The sequence below is a fragment of the Homarus americanus genome, unplaced genomic scaffold (assembly GCF_018991925.1).
Source record: "Homarus americanus isolate GMGI-L3 unplaced genomic scaffold, GMGI_Hamer_2.0 scaffold28309, whole genome shotgun sequence".
Taxonomy (NCBI): domain Eukaryota; kingdom Metazoa; phylum Arthropoda; class Malacostraca; order Decapoda; family Nephropidae; genus Homarus; species Homarus americanus.
In genome coordinates this window covers 149-19685 of record NW_024731681.1, presented here as the reverse complement: position 1 = coordinate 19685, position 19537 = coordinate 149, and the positions used below count along the sequence as shown (strand labels likewise).

Genomic DNA, 19537 nt, shown 5'->3' with positions numbered 1-19537 from the left:
GACTTCTACCCCCTATTGCATTTTCTTCGAATTTAGGGGATCTTTCACTCGTGCATTTTTCCTTAACTTGGGTAATTTTCTCTACTTTGAGACATTTTGTGGCTTTTTCTTTCAATGCGTTCTTAATGGTTGATACCAATTCTTCCTGTTTCCTATTAAGATGCTTTTTTACCTCTTTCTCCAACTGCTGAAGCAAGTTTTTCCCTTTGAATTCTTCCTTAGTATGCTCTCTCATTCGTCCATGTTGTCCACCGCCCTTCAGAAAACAAAATAGCCACAGTGCGTCTCTGTCAGTTCTGAGAAAAAAAAAGTTTCTCTAGGCGTTAATATAAAAATACACGCGTTAATCATCTCACTTTTCAACACGAAGAAAAACAAAGGGTAAACCAGGTAGCTTTAGTAGATAACTTGGTCCTTGATGTAGAAGAGGAACACCATAAAAGAACACATAGATCACCTGATGACTAGCCCCCAGCTTATTTCACCTGATGATTAAACACCCTAATGCTACGTAAGAGTTAGGTTAGATTAAAATAGATATTTAGTAACCCCAGCTTAATTCACCTGATAATTTAACACCCTAACGCTACCTGGGGGGTTAGGATAGGTTATATATATATATATATATATATATATATATATATATATATATATATATATATATATATATATATATATATATATATATATATATATATATACATAATGAGTCAGAGGTGAACTTATAATATCCTTTTCTTTTACTAAACAAACATCTACCTCTGAACAGTGGTGAGTGAGGGTACTGTTTACTAACTTGCCGCCTATTATAGCGTCCTGCAATGATTGTGATTATTCTTATCGCGAATCATCAAGCCTAGTTCTTGATGAATCTCGCTTGTTGTCTCTTTTCTGTGACCATGGTTTACTTAATTCAATATTAAGGTAAGTTCTTTACGATTTTCTATTAGCATTTTATTAAACACAGAAATTAACACGATAATGCACAGAACCTAATAGAGCCTTACCAAGTTACCTAACAAACACTGGGTTTGTTAGGTCAGGTTCTATTAGGTTTTATGCATTGTCGTTTCCATTTCTGTGTTTAATATCATGCTAACAGTGTGTACAAATTTTGTTAACCAAATCGCGCATTTCCTTCTGGTGGTAGCGCTTTCGTAAGCCTTTGCCATATTTTATCTGATATAATAAGCGTAGAACTAATTAAAAATTACCCTGAAGAAGCTACCAGTTGTTGGAGTGAATCCTACTTTACTAAAAACTTCAAGTAACCGAACAATGTTATGTTGACACGTCTACTATCATATATCTGTAATTCAGTATTATACTATATCATTATTTAAGGATAAATCACATCATACTTATAAAAAAATATTGTTTATTGAACAATTGCTCCATGTATAATAAGTGCCTGATATATATATATATATATATATATATATATATATATATATATATATATATATATATATATATATATATATACACATATATATATATATATATATATATATATATATATATATATATATATATATATACACACATATATATACAATATATATATATACATTATATATATACATTATATATATATATATATATATATATATATATATATATATATATATATATAATCTTTGTTTACATAACCACAGATGTGTGAAAGCGAGTCAACACAGGGACCGATGTGGTGGTGATCGATTGCGTCCTCACCCAATGATGTTAGGTAAAGTAAAATAATTTGGGTAAAGTTAGGTTGAAATGCTCAGTATTCCAACCTAAGGGTAAGGTACTAAACCATGGTCCCAGTGCTCTACGTCGCTCCACAATTAGATACAAATTGACTATGCTCTATTTGCTGGTGTCAGGGGCGGCTGCAGCGGCGGCTGCGGCCTCATCGTAAGCAGCCTGGAAGGCGACCTTGGCGGCGGCGACTTCAGGGGTGTCTTGAACTGGCTCGGGGAGGGGACCTGGGGCAGCCAGGGCAACAGGTGCTGGGGCATCTGGGGCCACGGGCAGGTTGGTGCCGGCCACACGGAAACCCAGGGCGTCGGCCACGTAGTGCTGGGTCTGTACTTTGCCGTCTGCGTCGATGTAATTGTAATGTCCACGGACATTGCCGAAGGCGTCACGGGTTTCGGAGCGAGTAGAAGGACCACCAGCGTAGCCGAAGGAGTACTGACCCAGTTCGTCCTGAAGGTGGTACTTGGACTGAACGGGGGATACAGGGGCAAGAGGAGCTGCGTTGTAAGGTGTGAGGGCGTTGATAGGTGATGCGGAAGGTAGGACACCTGAGTAGGAGCCCAAGACACCTGGGTAGGAGCCCAAGACACCTGGGTAAGCGCCAAGCACACCTGGATAGCCCAGCAGTTGCCCGCTGGCGCAGGCAGCCACAACCGCAAAGCAAAGCACAGTCTGTGAAAGGAGGTATAAACAATAGAGATGAGAACTGCAATTTTCATAATTTACATTACCAGTCAGTGATGATAATACATGTTACAGTACAAAAGTACGAAACTGCATTTTATAAGTCGATGTTGCATGGGTTCACCGTACACTATAAAGGTACTGTACAATGCGTGTTACAGTGCATGGGTACATTTCACCGGTGTCACGACAGTGGACTCACCAGTGTGTTCATGTTGACCCACCAGGAAGGAGCTGTCTGATGGTGCAGGTCGTTGGGCGCGGCCTTATATACCCACAACCCTGGCTGAGACAGGGCGGGGCCTAAGGACACACGGAAGGCCAGGGGCATCCTACTGTGTTGCCTCACTCACTGTCTTTAAGTTCGTAGAGGACCTTCACTTTACGTTCTCTCACAACCTCAAGTGTTTTATTATTATTATTGTAGTGGAGCTTCTGTTTGTTTTCTTTTTTGGTGATTTACTGTCTATATTCTATTGATACATGGTTTATACTGGGACCTTGATGCCTGTATTCTTTCACATTAATATTCTGTTGGGATATCAACTGTTTGTATTCTGTTGAGAACTTCACTGTCTGTAACCTGTCGAGACCTTAGAATTCTGTTTCGATATTTTATTGTGCACAGTTTGTTGCTACCTTTACCGTTTATATATTTTTAGGACTTTTACTATCTATAATCTGTTGGAATCTTAATTGTTCTTACTCTGTTTAAGGTTTAAGGTGTAAAAGCTGTTGGGATTCAGTTGGGACATTAATACAGTATTATCGTGAGGTCTTCATATGAACTATTATTATTCTTTGGATATATTACGATTTTCCTGGGATCTTCACTGTCTTTATCCTACTTAATAACTAGGAACATTTTGCTATTTAAAAACTATTATTTATCAAGAGTTGTAGTTTCATTGAGCAACTAAATTTGTTTTGCTTGGAAATAAAATACCACGATAATTAATGGTTGTAATATCTAAGTCAAGTTGTGCAAATATGGGAGCTTTTATTGAAGCATATTTCGTATATCACTGTAGTTACCAAAGTATACTGTACGTGTCTTCATGACTGTAGTGTTAACAGCTAGATGGTAAGTTTTCTTAGGGATATATATGATTCAACGAGAAGTGCTTTTTTTTTGGGGGGGGGGGGGCTTCTTTTAGCCAACCACAGGCACTGAAAGCAAGGTGAGTCATGCTTCACTACTAACATACTCAACTCATCAGAGGCTTCACTTCAGTGTTATATTGTCTCCTCCGACGAGAACACACAATAACTGAGCTGTGTCAGAGGTAGATAGAGTTGTGTATAATGTAATTAATAGTTTTTATTATGTATGATTTCACGGGATTTTTTGTGATTACATATTAATTGAAAGTGAATTGAAACATTTTATTTAGCCAGAAAAATACAGATACAGAGTGGATAATAATAACAATATGAACATGGCTGAGCCAGTTGAGAACCTGAGCTCTCTTTGAGGCACCTGTTATATCTCAAGGAAGTATTATGACATTTAGTATCATCTGGAATAGAACAATAGCATGGTAGTAATAAGTACATCTCATAATGTTACCACGGTTATCACTTCAATATATATATATATATATATATATATATATATATATATATATATATATATATATATATATATATATATATATATATTCATAATGTTACCACGGTTATCACTTCAATATTTATTTATTTTATTTATTATTATATTTATACAAACATATACACATATATACATATATATGTATATATATATATATATATATATATATATATATATATATATATATATATATATATATATATATATTGTTACGCCGTCTCTTAATTTACTTAAATATCCAGGTTCTAGGCGTAACCAAACAAAAATGTGGAGTAAATTAAAAGGGAATAAAAATAAATAAAGTAAACCTTTAAGAATTTAATTAATTAAATATCAACACAATATGGAGCCTCGTAGGCTGTCACAACAAATTGATTCACCATCGAAACTTTTAAGACACAAATGATACCAAACATCGAAACATCAAAAGAATAAAAATAAAGCATTGGATTACGTTAACACTGCATAAACATATAAAACTAACACTGAAATTAACTAACGTGAAACAACACTGAATTACTTAAATGTAACGAAGCAAATACTGATGGACATAAATAGAGACATAAATAGGTACTCACATAGATATACCACATTGGTGGCAAAAGGAACAACACAAATAAATTAAGTATAAGTAACAGGTCACGAGTGTCACTCAAAGGATGTGGACTGTATGACAAGAGGACTGAACTGCCTCTGTCTACAGGTGGAGTACTATATATACTGTATATATAGTCGGTTCGCGCCAAGCGACCAGCCGGTGAACATGGGTCGTTTAACGATGCAGATGGTCGTTAGAGCAACAAAGAATGCTTGTTACAATACTAAATGAAGAAATAAGATGGGCTTGAACAAATAATAACAGTTAAAACCTTAACAGCACAGGGTAAGGCGACTAGATATAATAGTAAATTTAACACATCATTACAGGAATAATGTGGAACAACATGGGAGCATGTTATATATAAAAAAATAGAAAAATACGACACGGTCGTAACAACACTATATATATATATATATATATATATATATATATATATATATATATATATATATATATATATATATATATATATATATATATATATATATATATATATATATATATATATATGTTACGCCGTCTCTTAATTTACTTTAATATCCAGGTTCTAGGCGTAACCAAACAAAAAAAGTGAAGTAAATTAAAAGGGAATAAAAATAAATAAAGTAAACCTTTAAGACACAAAGATAAAACATCGAAAAGACACAAATGATACTAAACATCGAAACATCAAAGAACTGCTTAAATATATAGAATAAAAATAAAGCACTGGATTACGTTAACACTACATAAACATATAAATAACTAACACTGAAATTAACTAACGTGAAACAACACTGAATTACTTAAATGTAACTAAGCAAACACTGATGGACACATAAGAGACATAAATAGGTACTCACATAGATATACCACATTGGTGGTGACAGGAACAACACAGAAATAAAATGAAGTATAAGTAACAGGTGACAAGTGTCACTCAAAAGAAGTGAACTGAATGACGAGAGGACTGGACTGAACTCTGTCTACAGGTGGAGTACTATATATAGGGTCGTTTCCCGCCAATGCGACCAACAGGTGAAACATGGGTCGTTTAACGATGCAGATGGTCGTTAGAGAAACAAAGAATGCTTGTTACAATACTAAATGAAGAAATAAGATGGGCTTGAACAAATAATAACAGTTAAAACCTTAACAGCACAGGGTAAGGTGACTAGATTATATAATAGTAAATATAACACATCATTACAGGAATAATATGGAACAACATGGAAGCATGTTATATAAAAAAATAGAAAAATACGACACGGTCGTAACAATATATATATATATATATATATATATATATATATATATATATATATATATATATATATATATATATATATATATATAATATTCAGAAATTTCAGTGTAATTTCAAACGCCGCGCCATTGGCGATACTGAGTTTTCAAGGTCGTCTGAGGGAAGAGAGCGCTCCCCGGACACATAGCCAGAGGTTGTGGAACTAGGCCTATATGAGATTAAATATAATTTGCCGAATTAATAATGATGCGATTCATGAAGTTAAGGGACTATTATTGAATTTGAAATTATTATAGATCGTTTATCAGCCTGAATAGTGTTACGGGTGTCCCAAGGAGTTATTAGTTAGGCGGAAAATATGTCACGTAGGCCTAAGCTAACGCCTTGAGAGGACACGAGGCAGGCTCTCTCTCAGTCAAGTGAAAGCCATCTGACCTACAGGACATCCCTGCGCGCCCGTCACAGAAATAGTCACGTGGCCTAGTCACCTGTGTTGCACTATGGCAGTATAACAAGTAAGTCTCATTCGATCTCAGACAGGGTTTAGATAGGGCAGTGATAAAGTTAACAAGAGCTAACAGTGAGTTCATTTCAGGGTTTCCCTTAGAACCCACTTGACTGCGAGAAATTGACTGTGAGAGATTGACTGCCGTTTGATGATTGAGGATTGGCGATTGTCGCCGTTGGACCGATCAGTGTAGGCCTGTCACTGTTTAGCGGGGTATCAAAGGATCTCTTGAGTGAATCTAGCCGTCTGGGTGCCCAGCTGACGACGGGACGATCATTGGGGTCATCAGCTCTCCTCTACCTCGGCTCACAATACCACATATCTCAAGCAGCTTAGTGAAACCCTTTTGCTAACGGGAAGCTAAAGCTTCTCTCAACTGTACAAGGTCTGATTGGCTCACTCCCTTCCGCTCCATGGATGTACTGGGGGTAAAGTGAAGCCAGCTGAGTGATACAGGGCCGCACACTGGGGCCAAGAATCAGTGGAGGTTAGAGGTACACTTTCCAAGGTGGAGAAAGGCTGATTTGGGCCTTAAACTACGGGTGCCTGTTGGTTGTGCCTTAAACGACTACGGAGTGCAGGTGGAATCTGTGTGTGTGTTAGGTTAGGAAGCATGGTTCACGGGTATTGGTGGACTCAGTAACTTCTTAATAATAGTGACAATATTTTTGTGTGTAGTTAACACTATTTTTTCAGTTACTAATGTATGCTGTGTGCATTTAATATTTCTTTATAATCTCAATCTCCGGTATAACCTTTGTTCCCCAGAGTAGTGTTTAAGTTAGGTTAGGAGGTGTGTATCTGTTGGGGTAATATAATTTTGTTGAGCGCCCTGAAGGCCTTTTCAGGGTGGAGTTAATAAGCTCTGATTTTTATACCATTTTCTCAGTGCTGGATATAATTTTGGTGAGTGCCCTTAAGGCCTATTCATTGTAGAGTTATTATTTTCTTATTTTTTTAATACCATTTTCTCAGTGATTGATATTTTGTTGAAAGCCCTTAAGGCCTGGTTCATGTGTGCAAGCAACATTTCTTAATACTTTACACTTATTGTCCTCTAATGAGGTTCTAATAATTTCAACATCATGTATAACTTTTATTCCCCAGAGTAGTATTTTAAGTTCAAGTTAAGAAGTGGGCATATTGGTGTACCATTATTTGATTGTGTTTGTAGTGTTGGAGGGAATATAAGTGTAAATTTTACAGTGTGTCTCATTCATCCCAGTCACAGACGCTATCCTTCCACGGGTCACGGACAAGTCATTTTGTTTAGTAAATTTAAGTGTTCTTGTGCTGGTTCGGGATTTCTCTCAAAGGGGCACTTCCACTGCAATTACCATCTAATAATCTTTAATCAACCCCAAGTCAAGTGAGAAATTAAAGTCCAGTAAATTCCGACCGGTTACACACATATATATATATATATATATATATATATATATATATATATATATATATATATATATATATATATATATATATATATATATATATGCTGATAACTGACAAGGAAAGAAGAAAACACGAAGTTCCCAAGCGCTTTCGTGTAATTCACATCTTCAGGGGTGAGTACAGACTAAGGAGAAGTACAAAACAAGGTGTATATATACAGAGGAGGGTGAGACCAGGTCCACAATGGTCAGGTATTAGGTAATGACCCTACTAATCTTTAAATAGCACGGCAACGGTCGGTAGTCAGGTCAGAGGGTAAGGTGACCCAACCTTCTCACCTGGTTACAAATCTTCTTAATTACAAAATTGTCCAGTTTGTACATGCCATTACTCAAATTCATGTTGAATGCTTCGGTATGTTTAATGAGACTAGATTCTATGATGTTCCTACTATCAATTGAATTACAAGGTAATATTGAGGAGGCATTATCCCAGTCAATGCAATGCTTGTTATCCCTCAAATGAACAAACAGAGCATTGGATTCCTGGCCTGTCCTAACACTATATTTATGTTGTTTAAGTCTAGTTACAAGATCTTTACCTGTCTGGCCTAAGTAAAATATATTACATTCCTTGCAAGGAACCTTATAAAGGCAGCCACCTGTATTGTTGGGGGAGTTCTTGATTAACATTTGTTTAACAGTGCATGAGTTTTTAAATGCCACATTGACGTTCCAGGTTTTTAGTTGTAAAGGAATTTGAGAGAAATTTTTGTGAAATGGTAATACTAAGAGATTCTTATGGTCATGGGTGGGCTTGGGATCAGTTCTATAAAAAGATTTCTTAGTAATGTTCAGGCATTTGTCTATGAAAGATCTAGGGTATTTAAGGTTTGAGCCAATATTATAGATATATTTATATTCCTCATCAATGAATTCCGGGCTGCAAATTCTCAAAGCACGTAAAAACATTGTTGAAAATACTGACTGTTTGACTCTGTTATGGTGGACAGAATAATAATGAATGTATGAACACACATTAGTAGGTTTTCTATAAATACTGAACTTAAAGGTGTTACCTATTCTGTGGATCAGACAGTCTAGGAAAGGCAATTTACAGTCATGCTCTAATTCTACAGTGAATTTGATCGAGGGGGCTAAGTTATTAAGTTGTGGCAGGAAAGCTTTTAGGTCCTCATTACTATATATATATATATATATATATATATATATATATATATATATATATATATATATATATATATATATATATATATATATATATATATATATATATATATATATATATACAGTATATATATACATACATACACATACACATATACATATAAATTACAATGGAATTGAAAAACATAAGTATAAAGGGTAAGCAGTACAACCTGGGTTTTACAGTAATTACTAATAAGGTTGAACAAGAGGACAGAGCTTTCAGGATTATGTCTAGTTGGCAATTACGTTTATTGCAATAGTAATTACTTATTTATTTATATGATAATTTCCGATAAAACAGTTTTGATGGTACAATAAAAGCAGGTACTGTAAATATAGTAAGTGTTACAAGAAATATTAATACTTGCACAAGATTACACTGGTGTGAGATACCGTCCTAGTGAAACCCTACGTCCCACGACCGACCAAATGCTGCAAGTGTCAGGGGTACGGTCACCCAGCCAAGGCCCCAGAGGACGTGTGATCCAGGTGCACGTCTTCTGGACACCAGCATATCGACTGCAAGACCGAGAAGAAGAAATGCGCTGCCTGTGGTGGTCATCACTCATTCTCCGACTGGGAGTGTCCCAAATGGAGGGAAGAGTGTAGAATCGCAAAGATGAAGCATACCAAGAACGTTACCTCACCTACAGGAATACGCTCATCCGTGAGGAAAACAAGTAAGGAAGAAGAACAAGAACACCCAAAACCAAAAAAACCGTGAACAAGAACGACAAGTTCAAGAGCAAGACGAAGAAAAATGGAAGGCACAGAAACAACACAAGACCATCGCTGTTGACAACCAACCAACTGACCCATGAAAGTACTAACCAATGACTTATTGGCGATTCGTATATGAACTTGTGTAGGGATTAAATGTATATTTAAGTAGAGAGTAAAGTAACGTTTTGTAATTAAGGGAAGGAGAGGATGCAGTAGAAGATCGTGGGTCAAGTACAGACAGGGTTTATTTCTTATGTAATTCGTCCAGCGTGTCAAGCATTTATTTTTCGTCTCATGTCACAGCTTATATACCGTGTGTCCGTCCGTTTGTCTTTCTATCCGGCTGTACTTTCAATAGAGTGGATTGTGCTTATATGGTAAGAAATAATTCATGAATTTGGGTAAATATTTTCAGGGCGGTAATTATACAAGTCAAAGTTATTTCTTACCACATCAAAACAAGAGACTAGCGGTCACTTCGTTTATAGCTTGCCGCAATATTTTTCCCCCGTAGATGTTTTGTGTGAGGCTAAAGCAATTTGCTGAGAGTATTTATTAGCTTCAGCACGGTGAGGGTATTACTCTGTAACAGTGCCATATTTTGAGAGTAAATTATGTCATGTTTTAGAGAAAATGTGTATAAAAAATCAGTTAGAGACAAAAGATCCTGCTTGCCAAGACAATTACAGTATTCCCGCGCTTGCTTCCCGTCCAAACCATGAGTACCCAGGAGGGCTGACCAATGACGGTATGAGTGCCTTAGGCTTGATCCAATAACAAGAGCCTATAGAGCGTGACGTTGTTTAAAATGCTGTGTTGGAATTTTGTGTAGAGAGGTGTAGTCGTGTAGGGTGTCTGTGGGCAGCGACATGGCAGGTGTATTCTATTTGGAAAATCTTTGAGTTCCCATTTGTTGTGAGATACGTGGTCCAATTGTCAGGAATAAAGGTCCATCTCTTAGTCGTGTTTCCTTCACTACCACACTACCAACTGTCCACTATGAACAATGTTCATAGATAAAAGAGGCATTGATTGTTGTTGTTTTCTACGTGGAAACTTAAAGATGTGGTCACAGAAGTTGTTGTTCGTCGTGGGTGTTGCCTGGCGCATCGGTGCCCAGCTACCTGTCTACCCCAGCAGCTTGCTCCTTGGTGACCAACTTGCCTCCACCTACAGCTAACACCATAGTTCTCCTAGGTACCTTAGCTCCACCCAGGAATACATTCTATTATTCCTTCTGCTGTGCCCAAGGTCCTGCCGCTAAGGACTTCTATTATTCAGAAGGCTCCTACAGTTTCGTGGACTCCAAGAGCCAGCCGCAGACATTGCAGTATAGGTTAGAACCCCAAGGCTTCCGCGCCCGGCGCCTTCATGCCCGTGGCGTCCCAGGGCTTCCGTGTGTCTATCACCAGTCTGGCTGTGACACCTGACACAGTTTAGTCCGCCAGCTGGGACGCTCATGACGGAGCCGCCCACAACGCTAACCTCCTACGAAACGTACATAACCCAGACTCCCCAGGTCCTGCCTGCAATATCCTACTAAATCGAGATTATCCTGTCTCCTGCCCCCTTGAATGAACCATAACTCGGGGTCGCTCTACATCCTCCCTCGTGGAATTGGCCATGACGCCAAGATGTCCCTGTGTACCGTCTCGTGGTGTGGCCACCGTAGAAAAACATATGTAAAGGTCTTAATGTTTGACAAACCTTGTTAACTTTAAGGTAACACGAATAACAAGCGCCTTTCTCAAGTGTTGTTAACACTATCAGTATCTTCGGTCATGGAAGTAAGAGTCATGTCCACGTGATCTGATGCTACCTTCACTTTTTTTCCATAATAACAAGTATTGTATGTTGTTTTGAACTGTCTACATTTGTCTACATTTACTATTTCTTAGCCTCTCAGAGCATACCTGTTTGTGTATGTGTGTGTGTGCGACCTAACGGTGATCTAAATGGCGGAGACCATTTAGATCACCGTCCCTCAAGTCCCCGCCCTTTAGGTCACCCACCAGGATGCTCATCTCCGTGTTGTGCTAAGCCTAGGTGAGTTGTCTCCTACCCCTGGAGTAAAGAACTAATTCATGATCCCCTCCTGTTTCCTACCCATGTCTCCTACCCTGTCGAGAGAGCCATTAAGCCATTATTTTTTCCTATGACGTGGTCTTGAGGGGTGAAGACCTCGATGCAGTACATAGATGTAACTTCATACATCAACTGTATCATAAAGATAATGCTGTAAGATATAAAGATATAGGTACAGTAATTCCCAGGTGGTAACTGTATCAGACAGGTGGTGCTGAAGGTACAGTAACTCACAGGTGGTGCTGCAGGTACAGTAACACACAGGTGGTGCTGCAGGTACAGTAACTCACAGGTGGTGCTGCAGGTACAGTAACACACAGGTGGTGCTGCAGGTACAGTAACTCACAGGTGGTGCTGCAGGTACAGTAACTCACAGGTGGTGCTGAAGGTACAGTAACTCACAGGTGGTGCTGCAGGTACAGTAACTCACAGGTGGTGCTGCAGGTACAGTAACTCACAGGTGGTGCCTGAAGGTACAGTAACTCACAGGTGGTGCTGCAGGTACAGTAACTCACAGGTGGTGCTGAAGGTACAGTAACACACAGGTGTTACCAGTAACTCACAGGTGGAAGGTACAGTAACACACAGGTGGTGCTGAAGGCACAGTAACACACTGGAAAAGTAACACATGGTGCTGCAGGTACAGTAACTCACAGGTGGTGCTGAAGGTACAGTAACTCACAGGTGGTGCTGCAGGTACAGTAACTCACAGGTGGTGCTGCAGGTACAGTAACACACAGGTGGTGCTGCAGGTACAGTAACACACAGGTGGTGCTGAAGGTACAGTAACTCACAGGTGGTGCTGCAGGTACAGTAACTCACAGGTGGTGCTGAAGGTACAGTAACTCACAGGTGGTGCTGAAGGTACAGTAACTCACAGGTGGTGCTGAAGGTACAGTAACTCACAGGTGGTGCTGAAGGTACAGTAACTCACAGGTGGTGCTGCAGGTACAGTAACTCACAGGTGGTGCTGAAGGTACAGTAACTCACAGGTGGTGCTGCAGGTACAGTAACACACAGGTGATGCTTCCTTAATCTACCTGTAATTTGATTCATGTCTACACCGTCCTTCATTTACAGTAGTTATACACAGTACACATATAGATAAGATCAACTATTATTTTTTAAATTTCTACAATGAAACAGTTTTGTATCTCACTAAGAAATAATCAGGAGAAAGTATCAATTGAAAATGGATAAAAAGTTGAATGGAAGTTGATAAATAAAGTGTGGAAGAGATGAAGATGCCAGAATAGACGTATTGATGCCGTAGCTCAGACAAGAAAATTGTATATAACATTAAGACGTAGAGAAGCACCTGGCATTTGTTGTAATGGACGAGAGTCACAACACTTCCGGGTGAAAAAAGTCAATCTCAGAGCTTATTTCATTGACTGTGAATGTACAGGTCCACCATAATCAAACTCTCCGACTCTGGCTTCTGTTGCTTCGCCATCCTGAGTGAGAAAGAAGAAGGGTTATCATCCTCAAGGCTGTCACGCCCACGCTTTAAAGCCATGACCGATATTATTACACTGGCATAATAGGACGAAGTATAACATGTCTGGGGGAGATCAGCACTGTAAAAGACCCAGAGGTGGACCTAGAGTGAAGTAGTAACAGAACCTCAAAGTGACTGTCGCATAAAGAATGTCCACAGCGGAGGACGTTGAAGAGTAAGAATCATATTTTAAGAGGATTGGCTGGGGAGGTGTGGCGAGTGGCAGGTCGTCATGGAGAACCGCAGGAGGAGGATGGCGGGAAACGACCACAATGCGACAACGATACTGGGAGCAATGATAGTGAGAAAATAAGCAAAGCATTAAACAGCTACTTCTTATCAGTTTTCACAGAAGAAATTCACAAGGAAATGCCAGAGGTGGAACTGATATGTATGGGAAATGAAGAAGATAAATTAAAGAATATCATTATCAGAAAAGAGGATGTTCTTAAGAAGATAAATAAATTTAAGAAGGCAAAATCCTCAGGGCCGGATGAAATTTTCCCCCGAGTTTTGAAAGAGTGTAAGGAACAGATTAGCGGACCCCTCGTAAATTTATATAAAAAATCATTAGACACGGGAGTTGTGCCAGACTTGTGGAAACAGGCAAATGTAGTACCCATATTCAAAAAGGGAGACAGAGCATCAGCGTCAAATTACCGGCCGATTAGTTTGGCGTCAGTAGTGGGGAAATTTCTTGAATCAATTATAGCAAATAGCATCCGATCGCAGTTAGAGAAAAGCAAATTAATCTACGACTCTCAACATAGGTTTACAGAGGGAAAATCTTGTCTAACAAATCTGCTAACGATTTTTAGGAAAGTCTTCGAGGTAGTAGATAATAACGAAAATTAGGATGTTATTTACTTAGACTTTAGCAAAGAGTTTGACAGAGTACCGTGTAGTGGACTTCTCCCCTACAACTGAGTATCCTCATTCCGATGCTACCGTACCCTAGCAACCAAGCGAGCGGCGACAGCAGATGTTACCTTATCTTAGCAACGGAACCAGGGACCGGCGACTTTCTCGGGTTTTCCCAACATGACTCATAGGTGACGCACGGCTGCTGGGTATATAAGCTCTGTCTCTCCATTGAGATTCATTCTAGCCTCTCTTCTACAACACGCAACACCTCCTCCTCCGCCGCTGCCTGGCGGCCCTCGCCTCTCCTCCGCCTGCCTGGCGGTCCTCGCTCCCGCCAGCGAGCATGGCGACCCACCAGCTGTCCTTCTCTGAGCGTCCTCACCAACCAGCTCTCTCATTCTGGCCATTCTTCTTGAACACGCAACACCTACTCCAGCAAGCTCCACGCTGTCCAGCATTCATTCAACCAGGAGACCAGCAACAGGCAACATCTTCTCTACCGAAGCTCCTGCACATCTACCTCCTTCAACACGCTACTCACCGAACGTCTCTACTGAGCAGCTCCTCACCACACGGCACCTCCAGCACCAGACTGTCTATCATATAACTTATATTATACAAGAAAACCACCTTAGAGTTTCCATCCATCCTGAGCGCTAGACAACATTATACCATGAATTCCTACAACCGCATCAGAGGCTTCTGAGAAAAGTTAAGGCTCGTGGTATCGAGGGGAAAGTCTTAAATTGGATAAAATCACACCGATAGAACACAGAGGATCAGCGTAGAAGGTGTTAAATCTGAGTGGGGCTGTGTAACCAGTGGGGTTCCCCAGGGGTCAGTACTGGGCCCACTCTTGTTCATAATCTACATAAACGATCTAGATACTGGGCTCAGCAGTGACATAAGCAAGTTTGCGGATGACACCAAAATAGGGCTGCAGATTAATTCAGGGCAGGATGCAAATGCAAATGTTACGTGCCAAAGGGGTACAGCTCGTAACAAACAAAAGTGAAGGTATTTAAAGAGAATTACAATACATGTTTCTTAAATTTGTATTGAGAACAACTCCAACTACGGTGTAATGTATGGATTGAATGCAGCCCCTTTTAATAACTGAATACTTGATGAGAAGTAAAGAAACTTAAATAAAATGTATAACTATATTTACAAACGCTTACCACTAATAACAAAGAAATAGAGCTAATCACGTGAACATACTAGATTAATTTAAGGTTGCCAATATCACTGACAACTAAATCAATACACGATTCAAGAACAAAAATACATAAAACACTAAATACAGCCAGCCAACCTCAACAATGATTACCAGGAGTGCATCACCCGATCGAATGTAAACGGAAGTCAACTGACAACACAGGTTGACAGTAGGTGGGCTATCCACCTTTTCTCTTACTTTTACAAAACAACATACAAATATCGTTTCTTACTATTGATCATTTTAATTTATTTATTCATTTATGCACCTTTATTATTAATTATTATTATTATTATTATTATTATTATTATTATTATTATTATTAATTATTATTATTATTATTATTATTATTATTATTATTATTATTATTATTATTATTATTATTATTGTTTTTTTTTAACGTTTAAAAAATATAATTGTTTTTTTAATTATTATTATTATTATATTTTCGCCCCCAGGCCCTGATGTGGGTCATTGACCTGTGCTCTGATGGACTGACCTCTTTAAAAAAATTACCATTTACATTTGAGTATCAGTGCACGTGGACCATGGTGCAACATATTGAAGAAGTGAGGAAGCATTCATGCTTATATGACATGACTTCAGATAATTACAGAGACGTGTTTGTATCCCGTTTCTTGATAACCTTTTCAATTATTAATAGAACTTCACTAAACTGAGCGAGGGGCAATGTGACATATTGTCAAAATTTCTTCATCAACTGAAAACTTGTACACAAGATGATGGTATTCACCAAAGTTTGGTCTTTTCACATATGTTTTATGTACCCACTTCTAATGTCTTTTCTTAGACATTCCTAGAGTCAGTAGTAAGATTTCCTCCTCTTCCTCATAAAACCACTGTGCACAACTTCCACCTCAACTGATGCAACGATAATGGGAGTGTCTCTCGAAATACATGGCATTCATATTATCCGGTGTGAACACTCACAAAGTAAGCATAGCGACCGAAAATCAGCTTCGTAACTAGTATAGCATCCGGTGTGAAACGACCTTAACACACCAGATAAAATACTATTAAAAACACTAGAAACGTTATATCAAACCTATATATACTAAGTCCATTATATGGTAAGAGGATTTGTTTTTAAGTTTTTATCGGCATTTTTTTCCAGATTCACTATTTTCCTGTAATTTATTTTTATGCCTTTGGTGATGTTAAATTAAAGCTCTCCGGTTAAGGTTAAGGTCAAGGCCCTGTATTGTGGCGCCCATTCTCTGAAGTTACCCAAGTAGATGAATTTTCAATCGTTCACTTGCGGAAAATATTACGTTTGAGAGAGAGAGAAGAGATACATATGTATAGATACATATTCGGTATAGTCGTGAATACACAACTATATCGTACGATGTTCAATGTCTTGGGATAAATATTTATATAAAAGTATATTTAACACAGAGATGACTAAGAAGGTTGCCATTGGTAGTAAATAAAGTGCACCCTTATTTTGCCAATTGAATATTCAGATATAACAATAGGAACTGTCAACTCTCGTACACACTACTCTTCTGCAGCCACTTAGAGATGAACCTCGAGTGAAGTGGAAACAGAAACTCCAGGTGACTGTCACATAAATAATGTCTAATACGGAGCAAGTTGAAGAGTAAGAATCATCTTTAGAGAGGAGTGACTGGTGAGGTGTGGCGAGTGGTAGTCGTGGAGCACCGCCTGGAGGAGGATAGTGAGAAACGACCGCAAGGCGATAACGTTACTGGGAGCAACATAAACAACACCATCATTGCAATATTTATTTATTAACATTTTCAAGGGAATGTGAAGATTCAGGTCAACATGAACACATATACACAGACCGCGGAGGCTCGTCAACACCAAGCCGTGGAGGTGTAGATGTTGTGATGGTCACCTCAACTATTGTCATCGAATTCTCCATGATGAGATTACCGGAGACATTTGTGTAATCAATCAAAGGTTCGATGTCATTACATTGTGAGCCATACATCACGACCTCCACGACAGGAGTTCTACGACACCTGGAACACGGCGTAGGAGACAGCTGGACCCTGACTTAGTGGCTTAGTCGACGCGGTAGGAGACAGCGTGGTTTGGGGTGTTGATCACACGGAGCATCTCAGCGTCAAGTGGGGTAGCAGTAGAGGGGGCGGCGTAGGTGGTGATGGCGGGGATACCGGCGGCGTAGGAGGTGATGGCAGGGATGCCGGCTGCGTAGTTGATGGCGTTGATGCCGGTGGCGTAGTTGGTGGCGGGGATTCCGGCGGCGTAGTTAATGGAGGGGATGCTTGCGGCGTGGTTGATGGCGGGGATGCCAGCGGCGTAAGGAGTGATGGCGGAGCCAAAGATGGCGGGGTTGGCGTAGTTCAGGGGAGCAGAGAACCCATAAGAGAAGCGCATGTTAGGGTAGGGGGTGAGGTGAGTGGTTGCTGCCGGGACAGACCGTTTCGCACGGGTATCGGGGGCAGCAGCGGAGGCTGCTGCGGCTTCATAATAAGCACTCTTGAAGGCGACCTTGGCGGCGGCGACTTCAGCGGTGTCCTTGACTGGCTCGGGGAGGGGACCTGGGGCAGCCAGGGCAGCAGCCTCTGGGACTTCTGGTGCCACGGGCAGGTTGGTGCCGGACACACGGAAGCCAAGGGCATCGGCCACATAGTGCTGGGTCTGCACCTTGCCGTCACTGTCTATGTAGTTGTAAGATCCACGGACGATGCCGAAGGCGTCACGGGTCTCAGCGCGGGAAGAAGGACCGCCAGCGAAGCCGAAGGAGTACTGACCAAATTCGTCTTGAGAGTGGTGTTTGGTCTGGATGGGCATCACAGGGGCGAAAGGGGCCATGTTGTAGGCGATGGGTGTGGGAGTCCCAGACTTGAGGGTGATAGGTGTTGCTGCTCGTAGGAGACCCGGATAGGCGCCATACATGCCTGGGTAGCCAATCAGCTGCCCACTGCTGCAGGCCGCCACAGCCGCGATGCACACTACAGTCTGTAGAGGTAAAGAGAGAGCACATGTACTTAAAAACTCCTACAGCCGTGAGATACAACGACACAAAGTTGAATTCTCAATGTTTCTTAGGTTTAAATGTCTTCATAATTGGAAGTTGAGAAAGCTTCTAACTGTCTCACTTAAGTTTTAAACAAACAAGATGGCAGTCATGATAACTTTGAGTATTTAACGAGATATAGAGTACATGCACATACATGTATGCGCGGTTATTTTCCTCTGTAAAAAGGACCAAATTAAAGTAAATAATTATATTTGTTTCTTATTTAATTATAGAATTGTTCAATTATTCTAAGGCAATGAATTGTATAGCTCTCGATGTAGGAACTCATTACCGTACTCGCCTTTCAGAGTTTTCAACGTTCATTTCTTTTTTCACCAAACTACGGTTAAGAGAACATAACTTTGGTGTATGGACTGTGTACTGTACTTGTACCTGACCCTGCGCTTGTGCTACTGTGAGTTAACTTTTGTATATCGATTCTACACTTTGGTATATTACTGAATGAACAATACGATCCTAATTCTACAACTAAAACTTTCACTTCTACTTTCTGACTAATCTATGTGACTGTGACTGTGTTAGGCGCTGTACTCACCAGAGGGTTCATGTTGAGGGCAGGAGAGGAGCTGTCTGCCAGAGTGTGGTGGCGGCGAGGGTTTTATACTACTGCTCAAGGTCTGGTATGGGCAGGGCGGGGTCGACACATCCTAACGGACCATTTTCATCTGCCCCTTGCCCCCCCCCCCTCCCCCGCCACTCATTCCTGGGGTAGGAGACAAGGAAAACATAAGTAGGAGACACGTAGACCACGAGTAGGAGACATGGAGATCATGAGTAGCAAATATAGAGCTCACGAGCAGGAGGCCATGAGACCATGAGTAGGAGGTATGGAGGCCATGATTTAGTGATTTACTCCAGGGGTAGGACACAGGGAGACAGATGATTTCTATAAGAGGAGTCATGGGGAGGGGGTGCAGGGATGTCGCCTGAGGCTGCTCAGCACTTCATTCTGTCTGGGGAAGATGTTTATTATTATTATTATTATCATTATTATTATTATTATTATTATTATTGTTATTATTATTATTATTATTATTATTATTATTATTATTATTATTATTATTATTAT

General features: G+C 39.8%; 2 protein-coding genes across 2 annotated transcripts; both read right to left on the bottom strand.

Annotated features, from left to right (window-relative positions):
• Positions 1-1625: 1625 nt before the first annotated feature.
• Positions 1626-2665, bottom strand: LOC121867812 (cuticle protein 6-like). Its single transcript, XM_042367934.1, has 2 exons — positions 2633-2665; positions 1626-2418 (listed from the first exon to the last, which is right to left on the bottom strand). The coding sequence occupies exons 1-2, from the start codon at positions 2642-2644 to the stop codon at positions 1855-1857; spliced, it is 576 nt and encodes a 191-aa protein (XP_042223868.1). The 5' UTR covers positions 2645-2665; the 3' UTR covers positions 1626-1854.
• Positions 2666-17166: 14501 nt separating this feature from the next.
• On the bottom strand, positions 17167-19061 carry LOC121867809 (cuticle protein 16.5-like). The gene is made up of 2 exons (XM_042367930.1): positions 19004-19061; positions 17167-18386 (listed from the first exon to the last, which is right to left on the bottom strand). Exons 1-2 carry the CDS (start codon positions 19013-19015, stop codon positions 17466-17468), a joined length of 933 nt encoding a protein of 310 aa, XP_042223864.1. The 5' UTR covers positions 19016-19061; the 3' UTR covers positions 17167-17465.
• Between the last annotated feature and the right edge of the window lie 476 nt (positions 19062-19537).